The 13,586-nt window shown below is 40.5% G+C and overlaps 2 protein-coding genes across 2 annotated transcripts; both read right to left on the reverse strand.

Annotated features, from left to right (window-relative positions):
• Positions 1-1,363: 1,363 nt before the first annotated feature.
• Positions 1,364-2,329, reverse strand: LOC122751494 (olfactory receptor 51E2). Its single transcript, XM_043998562.1, has one exon. It carries the CDS (start codon positions 2,324-2,326, stop codon positions 1,364-1,366), a length of 963 nt encoding a protein of 320 aa, XP_043854497.1. The 5' UTR covers positions 2,327-2,329.
• Positions 2,330-11,562: 9,233 nt separating this feature from the next.
• LOC122749900 (olfactory receptor 51F2-like) lies at positions 11,563-12,507 on the reverse strand. The gene has a single exon (XM_043996473.1). It carries the CDS (start codon positions 12,505-12,507, stop codon positions 11,563-11,565), a length of 945 nt encoding a protein of 314 aa, XP_043852408.1.
• Between the last annotated feature and the right edge of the window lie 1,079 nt (positions 12,508-13,586).

Consider the following 13,586-nt stretch of genomic DNA (forward strand, 5'->3'; position numbering starts at 1 on the left):
AAGCAGAATTTGATTTAATTCAACAAGCTCTTATTGTGTCTATTATACATAGGTATACATATACAGATGTGTATATATGTATATGTGTTGTATATAGAGTATATATACGTACATTATCTATCTATCATCTACCTACCTATCTACCTATCATCTATCTATTATCTATCATCTATCATCTATCTATCTATCTATCTATCTATCTATCTATCTATCTATCTATCTATCTATCTATCTATCTCTATCTTTGTATTAGGCACCAGGGATAGAAAAAAAGATCATTGTGGTACAAAGTTTGCAGTAAAAAAGAACTCAAAGGTCAGCTAGGCCAACCCACTCAAAGGAAACTGCAGCCCAAGGTTTAATAACTTTCCCAGGTTCACCCAGGCAACTAGTAACAGAGTCAGGATTTGAACCAAGATTATCTGACTCCGAATATATCGTTCTCTTCACTGCACCATGAATGTTAAAGTCACAGACAAAATGAGAGTCACAAAAGTAAAATCATTCTTGCCCTCAAGAAGTGCATATTCTATGGAAAAGTCTAATTTGTCTTCAATGAAACGCCTTCAAATAATTAAAGATTATTACCCCCTCTCAGACAGCTTCTCTTTTAAGCCAAGCATATGCTGTTCTTTAAATAAGTGGCCACAACCTTTGAAAACAAAAAATGACATGAAGAAGGAGCTGTATTCTCATTCAATGGTGAGAATTCTTATATAGGCCATCATTTCCAACCTAATCATTTTACAAATAAAAAACGGAGGCATCCAAAGGCTAAATAACTTGCCCAAGGAAACACAACTAGCAAATTTCTATGGTGGAATTTAAACCTACATTTTTATGATTGCAAGGACAACCCCAGGATCAACCCTAGGAGGTCATGCTATCTTCTTAAATCATGAAATCCAAGAATTTTTGAAACACTAACAAATACTTCTCAAGTTCTTTAGACTCTTTCTAAAGTCATGGAACATATGACATCTGATGTTGTATGATTCTCACAGCTATCGTGGGAAAAGGAGTGCAAATAAGATTGTACATCCCTATTTCAGAGAAACTTGAAATTCAGGCAGTAATTTGCTCTTGAGCACATGATTTAGATCGAGAATATATATTAAAAGCCATCTATTCCAACCCTCCCATTTTACAGTTTAGGGAGCTGAAGTCCCAGGAGGTTAACAAATTTGCTCAAAGTCACAGAGGTAGTTAGTTTTAGATGCAGGATTTGAGCCAGTAATCTTCCCACTGTACTATTCTGGCAGTTCTGATGCACTTATCAACATGGAAATCTTTTAAATGGTCTGTGATTCCCAGGTGGTTGAGAGGAAGTCAACATGGAGACATAGGGTATCAGCATGGAATGTCAGCTGCTATTAACCCCCTGAAGCTCCTTGTCACAATTGATCTTAAACATGGCCAGCACCCGGGATCGGATCTGCTTGGTTTTGGCAGCATAGATGATAGGATTGATGACAGGTGGCACCATTAAGTATACATTACCCATGAGCACATGTACAATAGGGTTGAGGCTGTTCCCAAAACGGTGCACCACAGATAGTCCAATTAGTGGCACATAAAATGCTAGAACTACACCAATATGTGAAACGCATGTTCCAAAAGCCCTTGCCCTTTCTGTCCTTGATGGCAGCTGTAGCACAGTACGTATAATCAGGAAGTAAGAGAGTGAAATGAGCACAGCATCAACACCCATAACCAGCAGGATGGCAGTGAGCCCATAGACCACATTGGGCATGGTGTCAGCACAAGCAAGCTTCATCATGTCTTGGTGTACACAGTAGGAATGGGTAAGGATGTTTGAGCCACAGAAAGGAAGCCTCTTGATGAGCAATGGTAGTGGAAAGAAGAAAAGGGAACCCCGGACCACAGCTACTATGCCTATCCTAGCTGTGACAGTGTTGGTGAGCACAGCTGCATGCCGAAGAGGGTGGCAGATGGCCACGTAACGGTCAAAGGCCATGGCCAAAAGGACAGTGGATTCAGTGGCTGAAAGAGCATGGATGAAGAACATCTGGGTGAGACACATATCAAAAGTGATCTCCTGAGAGTTGAACCAAAATAGAGCAAGGATCTTGGGCATTGTGAAGGTGGAGAGGGCCAGGTCAATAGCTGCCAACATGCAAAGGAAGAGGTACATGGGGGCATGAAGGCTGTGTTCTGTTCTCACAATGAAAACCACTGTGCAGTTGCCTAGCACTGCTACAACATACATGGACAATAGAGGGAAAGCTATCCAGAACTGGGCAGCTTCCAGTCCTGGGAGGCCTATGAGAATGAAACTGGTGTGGGTGAAGTTGCAATGGTTCATAGTTGGTAGTAAGAGCAAGAAGCTAAAGAAGGGGGTAAGATCACAGTTCCTGTGGGAGACAAAAGGAAATAATTAGGGAGAGCAGACCCAGCTGCCTCTATCCCATGCTCCATCACTTTCTTATAAGCTGTTCTTTGCTTCCTCTTTGATCTTAGAATACCCAGGGCTATGTCATACAGAGTAGTGTCAGAAATAACTGATTCTTACTGAGATATGGACCTAATGTATTAACCTGCCATGGTTATTTTTGTTTTAAATGGCATCTCAGAGAGAGAAATGCTTACCTCAAAGTAAAGAACCTTCAATGGATCAGCTTCAGGAACTGGAACTTGGGGGAAGGAGAGGATTTGTGTCATGGACACAGTCTGGGAATTTCCTAGGCTGGCTTCTGCTTACTCAGCTGGTGTTATGGAGTATACCTTGCCCTCTACAACTCATCAAAAGCACACCACTGCCATTTGCTTTGTTTTGAGATATTGAATGGAAGGGACTACCTGTGAGAATTCATAGACAACAAAGGCTGTTAAAATGTCAGCCACACCTTGTATGGAATACCAGAGGGAACACTGCTTACATTTCAACCATTTTCCATTCTCATGGCTTCCATCCAATTCAGAGACTGATTAGGAACTGTTACATTAAACTATCACAGCAGGCTCCTATCTGGTCTCCCTGGCTCTAACCTATCATGAACGCCATGGACAGATTCATCTTCCTAAAGCATAGTTTGATCATATCACTCTCCTATTCGAACATACAAACAAAAATGGCTATCTCAGGAAGTGGCCAGGTGTGAAAACCCAGAGAATAATATGTCTAGTTGGGATTCCATCTTTATGGTTTCCACATATCATCTAATAAGAATGTATGCTGTTTGTGAGTGAGAGCAGTGCCTGATCCTTTTCTATAGAAATGAGTCAGTAATTTGTCTGGCAAAGCACATAGGAGATATTTATTGAATTAATTTGAAATTAAGTTGTCCTCCTATTAATATTCTCTTATCACTGGCTCTGATTGTCTCATCCTTCCTGCTCGGGTAGTTTGAGCCAGAACTCCTTAATGTTCTGTGGTTGAATGAAGACTCAATGACCCACTTCAATCCTTTCCACTTTGTTTCTTCTTGCAGTTATCAAAGGACAAGCTCAAATGTCTGCTCTTCCTTTTTGTTACCAGGAAAGCAGGTTACACTTAGGCTTTTGCTTTCAGGAAAGAAACTCCATTATCCTGTTATATATTTCATCTTCACAGCATTCTTCCCTTTTTGGCCCTATCCCTAAATTATATAATTATAGAAGTACTTTCCTTTAAGCTTTCTCAAATTATCCTTGGCTCTTTTTTACCTTCAACTTTCTGGCTGATAGTTTCCAAGGTATCAGGATATTAGCAGATGCAAAGTGGTAACCCAGTTGTGGCCTATATCCCCTGGGACCTGAACAAGAGAAAAGCAGTCTAAAGAATTAAGGTTTGGGTAGGAGAATGCATGCATTCCTGATGGGAGGAGGCCCTTACTGAATAGGACCAGAGTTACAATTAGGATCCATTCTCACCTTTCAGAAGTGCTGCAGGGACCAGCTAGCCTGGAGGCAGGAGCAGAAATGAAAAAAACCTTTGAAGGTCTCTTTCAGCCCCAGGGTTCCAGCAAAGCTTTCCATCCCCTTCTCTCGGAACTGCTACTCTTAGAGGCACTTCCTGTATTTGTGAAGCTGCTGTGGGAGATCCTGTCATTTTGCCTCAAAGAAGAAGGAGTGGAAATGAAATGAAGGACAAAGTAAAAAGACCTTCATTCTTCATATGGGGGAACTTGAAGATTCAGAAAAGAGGGATTCAGAAGAGTTTAGAGTTCTCAGGGACTGTCTAGTGTCAGAAGGGCCTTCAGTGAGCATACAGTTCAAATAATCCCTGAATCCCCATCTACCAGTCAGGTGAGAAGCAGTATGGTAGAGTTGATGGATCTGGGAAGACCTAGGTTCAAATCCTGTAAAATGCACTTGTGGTGTATGATCAGAGCAATTCATTTAACCTCTTGTCTGTAAAGTGAGTGTAGTATCACCAATCTAACAGGGCTATTGTGAGCATCAAATAAGATAATGGATGTAATGCACTTTTGTAAGCATTAAGTACTATATAAATTCAAACTATTATTATTTAACATTTTCCACAACATGTTACTATAAACTAATAACAATATATACAATAATGACAATAACAAGAACTGTTTTTATTAGCGTAGTGCCTGGCATATAAAATAAACTTAATACATGTTTACTTAGTTTATTCATAACAAAACACTAACACTAAAAATAAGAAACTATGATAATAAAAATACCTTGCATTTATATAAAGCTTTGCACTTTACCAAGATCATTGATTTTATCCTCACGACAAATCAAGGAGGTAGGTGCTATTATTATCATTTTACAAATGAGGAAAGTGAGGCCATTAGAGGTTAACTGACTCACTCAGGGTCACACAGCTGGCAAATACTTAAGGCTATATTGGATTTCAGGCATCGCTGATTCCATTTCTAGGTCTCCATTCAATGCGCCACCTAGTGGCCTATTAATGTTATTGTTACTATTACCTTACTACTAGTAGCAGCTAGTTGGCATTTATATAGGACTTTAAAGGTCTGCAAAACATTTTAGGAATATAGACTCCTTTGATCCTCACAACCATCCTGGGATATAAGTACTTATAATAACTTTATTTTATAGAAGAAGGAACTGACTCAGAGGGAAAAAAAAACTGATTCTGGTGTCAGAGGACCTGGGCTCTGTGATGTTGCACATGTTATTTAATGTGCCCAGTTCTCAGATTCCTTAACTGTCAAATGAGGAGGTTGGACTAGATGACCTCTGAAATCCCTTCTAGCTCTATGATCCAAAATATAAGAGTCAAGGGACTGGCCCCTCATCTTCTGACTCCAGGTGCAGTGGTCTTTTACTGTCCATATAAAATCTCTCTCCTCTCCCCTGTCCCATAGTCCAGCAGCTTTTCCCAGGTCTCATTTCTCAGTTTTGTGACTACCCCCCATCTGCATCATCTGAACCAACTTGTCGTACTCAGCTTTGAGGAGAAGGGGGCTACTATTCTTCACAGCAGTCTTCACTTAAACAGGGAAGGTTCTCTGCCTTACAATCTCTTCCCAGGCTATTGCCTGAGCCTTGGAATCCCTTTCCCAGGGTGGAGTCTTTGATTCCCCAAGGACACATGGGGATTACGTTACAAATCTCAGGGAGGAAGGCATAGAAATTGAAGGGTCTGGTTCTCTCTGAGGCACAAATGATTGATACTAAGCTCAGATCTAAGAATAGTTTGGATAGGATGAGGGAAACAGTGAAAGAGCATGATGAAATGGAATGTCTGTAGTTGGGATAAAGTAATTTATGGATTGGGAGGAGGAGAGGAAGAAGGCTGGTGTGTTATAAAATAACCCTGAATTTAGAGTAAAAAGAAAAAAACAGTGAAGGCTTGATACTTAAATCCACAAGGCAGTTCATGAAGTCTGGTCCTATCTCTTCATCTTTCCCCCAGAATAAAAGATTATATCCTCTATGCTTTTCTTACTTTGGGGCAATTTTCTTTCATCATTCTCAGCCCCTGTTCTCCCCCTCCCACTCAGCATCTCTCTATAGAATAACTCTTAAACCAAGACACCCTGCCATCCCCCATCACCAGACTTTTTAATCTAAAGCAATCCCTCCCTGTGTTTCTACCTGCCTCTGGTCCTATAGCTCTCAGCTCAGCTATCAACCCAGTCTAATTATAGCTGCTTTATTCCTCTTCTTCCCTGTTCCCTTTGACTATATACCAGATACAGCTCATCTCAGACTGTACGTATGAAATACTGCTGTCTCTCAACCTCCCCCATGCATACCTACTGTGATGAATTGATCCTGAATTATGACCTCTTTTCAGTTACTCCTGGAGCCTCATTCCACTAAAGATATCCTATCTTTGCCCTCTGCCACCAACTAGGACTGGCTCACTCACCAAGAGAGCACAGACCAGCCATCCATGAGAAAAGCAATCTGGCTGACCCTGTCTGGCTCCAGTCTTCTTATGATGCTTCCAAGAAACCCTCATGGGATTTGCGGTGGGGAGGGATGTTGCTAAAATTGTTCTCTGTGCATATGTGTGTGTGTGTGTGTGTGTGTATGTGTGTGTGTGCACGCGCATGTGTGGTGGTGGTGGTAGATTCCCTAGAGGACTTTGAAGACAGAAAAATACATTTTTATGGTAGTCTGTTCTTTGCATCCAGTAAACTGGCAGCTAATTTTAATATACATGTTCAAACACAAACTCTTTATAGTCACTTTCTAATATCTGAAAAGCATCCACCCTAACTCATCTTGGATTCCATACTCATTTATTCATTCACCAAAACAAATACCCAAATGAGATATCTTTATTGAATATCTACCCCATGCACAGCCTTTCTTGGTGCTGTGGCAGATTTTTTAAAAAATCAACGTTCTCAATGTCCTGCAGTTCAGTTTCACCAGGAACCAAGGTAGAAACACTGAGAAATTAAGGTAAGGAAGATTACCAAAGATAAGGAAATCCTTGGGAGTTATGCTGGGAAAAATACCAAAATCCTAAATTTAGGTAGAGCCCTTTCTCACCTAAAGTATCCCATTCTTAAAGCTAGAGAAAATGGGACAATAAGATTATTATCTCCATTTGACAGGTGAGGAAGAGGCTGATGAGAGGAAATGAAAAATACAGTTACTTGGTGTTAACTTTGAGATTGAAGGTAAATCCCTGGTATTCACAGTCCTTTCTTTTTCAATCACCGGACCAGGCCTACTCAGGAGCACAAGAGAACAGACTTTCAGTTAAACAGTAGGAACTCAGAGGCTATCTAGTCCATCTGAAGCCTGAATAAAAACCTTTTTTTTACAGAATTGCTTACACTTCAACCAAACTCAATTTCTCACTGTTTCTCCTACTAATCCCTTCCCCAACAACATACACATGGCACATTTCCATTTCTGGGCTATGACTATGACATTTCCTGTCTGTTATGCTTAGTCTATCTGTTTTATTCCCTCCCCCCTTGAAAAAATTCTACTGATCCTTCAAGCCCAAGTTAACTCCTACCTCCTCTATGTAGTTTTCCTTGATAGCTCCATCCCACACTCATCTTTCTCTTTCATCTGCCACATCATATCCTCCCTAGATCATCTTGGATTCTATACTCATTTATTCATTCAAACAAACAACCAAATGACACAGAAGTCTAAATCATAAGTCTATATCCTTGCTATGGGTACATGGTCATAGCCAATCTATCCCTTTATTGTATATTATGCTAAATTGTTTTCGATTCCCCTTACCCAATCTACATAAACCAATCCCTTGTCATATTGCCTTCTTTTCTTTTTAAATTTTTGATCCATGGTAAGGTGGGGGAAGAAGAAAGAAAGAAACAGAGAGATAGACAGAGGCCAGAGAGAGACAGAGAAAGACATAGATAGAGACAAAGAGATAAATACATTTTCATAGAGAAAAGATAGGTTCAAAGAGTTAGAGAGAATGGTAGAGAGACAAGGGCTGGAAAATAAAGTTTTCTTGTTTTCATCACACGAGGGGGAGATTATCTATCCTTTCTCACTGGGGGTCCAGGTGAACTGTTGCTAGAAATATATAAGAAATTCTGAGATCATAGAAAGTAAGTTGTTTTTTGTCCTTTATTCCCAAAGAGGACCATGACATCAATTTATATTATGACTTGCACTGATTTGGATTTAAGTGAGGGAGGGCTGTGCAAGTTCACCAACCTCACCCTCTCCTCCAGAGCCATTTGGGTCCAGTGTTGAGGTAAATAGCAGGATGATTAGAGATGGCCCTGGGTGTTTAAGGAAATTAGGGTTGAGTGACTTGCCCAGGGTGACACAGCTAGTCAGTGTCTGAGGTGAGATTTGAACCCAGGTTCTCCCAACTTCAGGGCCAGTGATCTATCCACTGTGCCACCCAGCTACCCCTTTATAGAAAGGCAGATATTATCTGTATAAGATGACATCCAAAGTTGGCTTTTACTCCCGCTTCCATTGTACACAGATTCAAATTTCTTGTTAACAAGAGAGCCATAAGGCAAGTAGATAATGATGAGGAACACAAGGAGAAGTGATGAGACCAGAACCAGAACTGAAATGAATATAAGGTCCCTGGAGAGCAAAATTGAAGACCAAATGTGAGAGAGCCATGGATCCTGCACCTGGGAATATCTCGGAGACCAAGAGAAGATGCTGACAATCCATGACTAATCCCTATAGGCTGGTAAACTGGGGTGGGAATTACACTGATGTCTCCCACAGTATTATCTATTTGTTTCGAATTGGTGTTGCTAACTCCTTTAATTCCTTTCCCACAACCATGGTTTCCTATGGTTGGGTCTCCAATCCTCTCCTTGTTTTCCCTCCAAATACACACACACACACACACACACACACCAGAAAAACTGGGAATATAATAAGCAGTGGCAAAGGAGGTGGCTAAGACCAGTTTATTTCAAATAGAAATGATTTTTCTCCATTTTTATTTCTGTCCAATAAACTCTGTGATCACAGCATGTTATGTGTTTGAGTCCTGTGAATGAAATAAGTCATTGGCAAAAGAAAAGATGAATGAATATAGATTAAGGGCTCATGAGTTGATTTTAGGCTAATTGATATCATACTTTCATATTTTGAACAATGTTCTATTTCATCCCCTGATAGATTTTGAACTTGGCCAAAGGACTTTGTTCAAGCTGCTTAGCAGCATTACTTAAGCATGGGTTTTTAGAGGTATGAGCAGTTGCAGGTATTTACTGGGTGAGAATGATCTGTAGAGCACTTGGAATATTGCAGCCTTTAGGGAGGCACTTGAACTAAAAGCTGACAAGCCTACTTGTCAAGAGAGCACCACCTGGTGGAAAATTTGGATATTGCCCTCCCTAGGTGGATAATTATGGAGACACTGGCTTTCTTTAGGATTAAGGAAAGCAGATCTCCAACCACATCATAGCCCCCTGGCTATGCATGGTCATAAGTATAAATCTGGTCTCCCTAATTAGACTATGAGATTTTCTAGGGGAGATAATATATCATGTTATTGGTAGTCAGTTGTTTTTCAGTCATGTCCAACTCTTCCTGACCCCACTTGGGGTTTTCTTGGCAAAGATAGTGGAATGGTTTGACATTTCCTTCTCCATTTCATTTTGCAGATGAGTAAACTGAGGCAAACAGGATTAAGTGACTTATCCAGGGTCACACAGACATTAAATATCTGAAGCCAGATTTTGAACTCAGGAAGATGTGTCTTCCTGACTACAGGCCTGGTATTCTATCCACTTCACCACCTAGCTGTACATACTATTTTATCCATTATTTTTACATCAATTAATCAACAAGTGTTAACTGAGCACCTACTATATGCCTATTGTTGTGAAGTTAGTGGCCTCAGAAATAAATAATCACCAAAGGCAGCATCCACTGTTAACAATAGTACATTGCTAGAAATATTGTTGTTGTTTGTTCTTTATTCTCAAAGAGGACCATGGCAGATGTAATGACTTGAAACGAATTGGATATAAGTGAGGAATGGCTGTGCAAAGTCAGCAGCTCTCCTCCACCACTCTTTTCTTCATAGCCATCTGAGTCCAGCAGCAAGATATACATAAGGACAACTGGAAATGACCCTGGATGTTTGAGGCAATCAGGGTTAAGTGATTTACCCAGGGTCACATAGCTGGTGAGTGTCTAAAACTGAATTTTAACTTGGGTCCTCCTGACTCCGGGGCCAGTGCTTTATCCACTTTGCCACCTACCTGTACTGCTAGAAGTGACATAAAAGATTATTGAATACATCAAAAAAATAGGTCAATTAGACAGCGAAAATAAAAGTCAACATTGGGAAATCCTGAGTGGATCTGAGTGGTACTTTGAAGATACTAGAAGAATATGGCAAGTTCTATAGAATTGGGTGGGGGCAGCTAGGTGGCATAGTAGATAGAACACTGGGCTTGAACTCAGAAACACCCATTTTCATAAGTTCATATGTGGCTTCAGACACTAGCTGTGCAACACTAGGCAAGTCATTTAACCTTGTTTGTCTCAGTTTCCTCATCTGTAAAATGAGCTGGAGAAGGAAATAGCAAACCACTCCAGTATTTTTGCTAAGGAAACCCCAAATGGAGTCACAAAAATTCAGACATGACTAAAATGATGTAACAACAACATTGCATTGAGTGGACCCTTGGAAGAAGAGCTATAATTATTTATAGGGAAAACATGGGTATGAATTTCATAGGATGACAAGTCACTGAGGGATGTAAATGTGCTTTTATGAAGTATACACAATGTGGACATCATCTTTCCAATAAAGTCAAATAATCCAAGAACTTCTTGTATTTGGTCATCTAAATTTTTTATGAGAGAAGACATTTTCTTGAGAGCACAAAGATAGCTACAGCTTCAGGAAAAAGAAGCATGCTTGAGGCTCAATAGTAGAACAAGTTCTGAATGGTACAGGGCTTATCTATGTCGATATAGAGGTAATAGAGCTACAGAAGGATTCTTGGAGTAAGAAATGTTCCTAGTTCAAACCTGAAATTTCAGGATCTGGAACTGAAGGACATTATGGCACAGCATAATGAAAAGGAGGAACAATCTCTTTTTTCTTTCATTGAGATTGAGTTAAGTGGACTATGCTAGTCCTTGAGTTCTTTTTTCTACTTGAATTCATAAAAGAACAGGCTATCTGAATTCTTAACAATCCTAAATTCTTTCCCCCAAAGATCTTTAATCCTTGTGTGGGTTTATAGGTCTGGAAAGATGCTTTAACTCCTTGGAAAATGAGGGGCTCATGATGTAAATATGCATTGCTATCTACTAACTTTTGTATATGTCATTTCTATTGTCTATCTGTGGACAAAAGTTTGTTCTCTGTTCTACACAGAACTTGTTGATTGAGAGAGCCAGAAATAAGCCAAATGTCCTGGACCCCTCTTTTTTGCAAGGAAACTAACACTCTTTGAAGACAATAATCTCCACCTTTGCCATGAATCCATTATTCTGTCAATTACTCAACCAGGGGAACTCTATGATCCTTAGTGTTTCTAATGGAAGTCATTATTGTTAGTTAAAGGCTTTCTTATCCTTTGGTCGAAGGTAGGCAATAGTTATTCAACAACATGGCCATGGATGGCAACTAAACACTCTACAACCTTCTCTTTATTTACAATAACCTTCCTAAATTCTCTTGGGAAGGAATATTTTGAGGATGGCTCTGCGGATTTGTTTTGTCTTCACACTATAGATGATTGGATTCATCACTGGAGGAATGAGTAGGTATACATTAGCTATGAGAGTGTGTACATAAGGAGGAGCATGTTTCCCAAATCTGTGCACCAGGGACAAGCTGATCATGGGGATGTAGAAAATGGCTACTGCACTGATGTGGGAAATGCAGGTGCTAAAAGCCTTCTTGCGCTCTTCAGGGGATGCAATGTTGAGAATGGAATGAATGATCAGGACATAGGAGAGTAGAATTAAGACTGAATCTACACCAGCAGTGGAGATGACAATTGCCAACCCAAATACACTATTGATTTTAGTGTCTGAACATGATAACTTCATCACATCAGGATGGAAACAATAGGAATGGTGGAGAACATGGCTACGACAGAATGACAGACGTTTTAGCAGCAGAAGCAAGGGTACCAGAGCTGCTGTGCCCCTGACAACAATCAACATTCCAACCTTAGCAATCCTTGAATTAGTTAAGATAGTGGTATATCTTAGTGGGTTACATATTGCGATGAAGCGGTCAAAGGCCATAGCCAGTAGCACTGAGGATTCCATGAAGGTAAAACCATGAATGAAGAACATTTGGCCAACGCAGGCATCAAAACTGACCTCTCTGGTATTGAACCAGAAAAGGCCCAACATTGTGATCATGGTGGACAAGCACAGGCCCATGTCAGTGAAAGATAACATGGAGAGGAAATAGTACATTGGCTCATGGAGGCTTGACTCTGTGATAATGACAAAGAGAATCATACTATTTCCAGAGAGGGCAATACCATAGAGGCAGCAAAAGGGGATAGAGAGCCACATATGAAAGTTTTCCAACCCTGGAATGCCTGTGAGGAAGAAAGATTGAGGGTAGAACATGGTGTTGTTGAAGGATGTCATGCTGAGTAGAGGTAAAAGAATCATTTTGGTCAAGAAGTCATGCCTTAGAAAGAAAAAAGAAATGATTACTTCACACACTGGCTGTGGAAATGCCATTTAGAATCACTAAGTGACCCTGTGTACTTCTTTAGGGCAAAGGTTGAGTTTTTAGGGCAAAGTCCTCCATAACACATGGAGGTTTCACCATAAAGACTGAATCCTTTTCTTAGCTGTGGGATCTATTTGGGATGCACTTAGGGAACATGAACTGAGACACTGATGCTGATCCTGTGCCTATGATCATGAGCAAATTCTTGAAGTTATCAGAAGCTAATAAAATAAATAGATGTAAAGTGTTGAGATATTTTCCTACATGCTAGAATTATATTTGTCCATGTGTCCCCTAGAAAATTCCTTTGAAGTTGTGAGCAGATGACTTTACTAGATGAATAGACAAACATGCTATGTGAGTAATGTGCTAGGAAGACTAGATACCCATGACCAAAATTTAGTTAGAAGTTATTAGTTCTGGGGGTGGAGCCAAGATGGCAGAGGAGATGCTGTGACTCCCACAAGCTCCAGATAAACCTGTTTACTCACTCCCACATAATGCTTTAAAAAACAAACAAAAATCCAGAGCAGTCTAATGCACACAAGAACAGAGTGAGAATTTTTCAGTAAAAGAAGGCAATTGTAATCACCTGGTGATCAAGCTGAATGGCTCAGCACACAGTCCAGACACAGCCAGGAACAGACAGTGCTTCCAGCAAGCCTCAGAGACTTCAGTGCCAGCAGTTTCTGAGGCTCAGATCGCAGACTGGTGAGGGGGTTTTGCAATAGGCCAGGGTGAAGTGTAGGCAGTCTCTGCTGGAGTTGGGGTGCTTCGAGTGGTGAGTGGTGGTGGCCCAGTTTGGGAGGGACACAAGCACACCAAGCTTCTGACCATAGAGAATCAGAGTTCAATCAGACTACTGTTTCTGGGTCAAAGAGAAAGTGGCTGTGGTTACTCACAGGCCAGGCAAGCTGAGAAGAAACCCAATGACCCCCTGGGCTACACTGTAGCTCATAACAGTGTGTCCTGGAAGTAGCTATACACTTTA

The sequence above is a fragment of the Dromiciops gliroides genome, chromosome 3 (genome assembly GCF_019393635.1).
Source record: "Dromiciops gliroides isolate mDroGli1 chromosome 3, mDroGli1.pri, whole genome shotgun sequence".
NCBI lineage: Eukaryota > Metazoa > Chordata > Mammalia > Microbiotheria > Microbiotheriidae > Dromiciops > Dromiciops gliroides.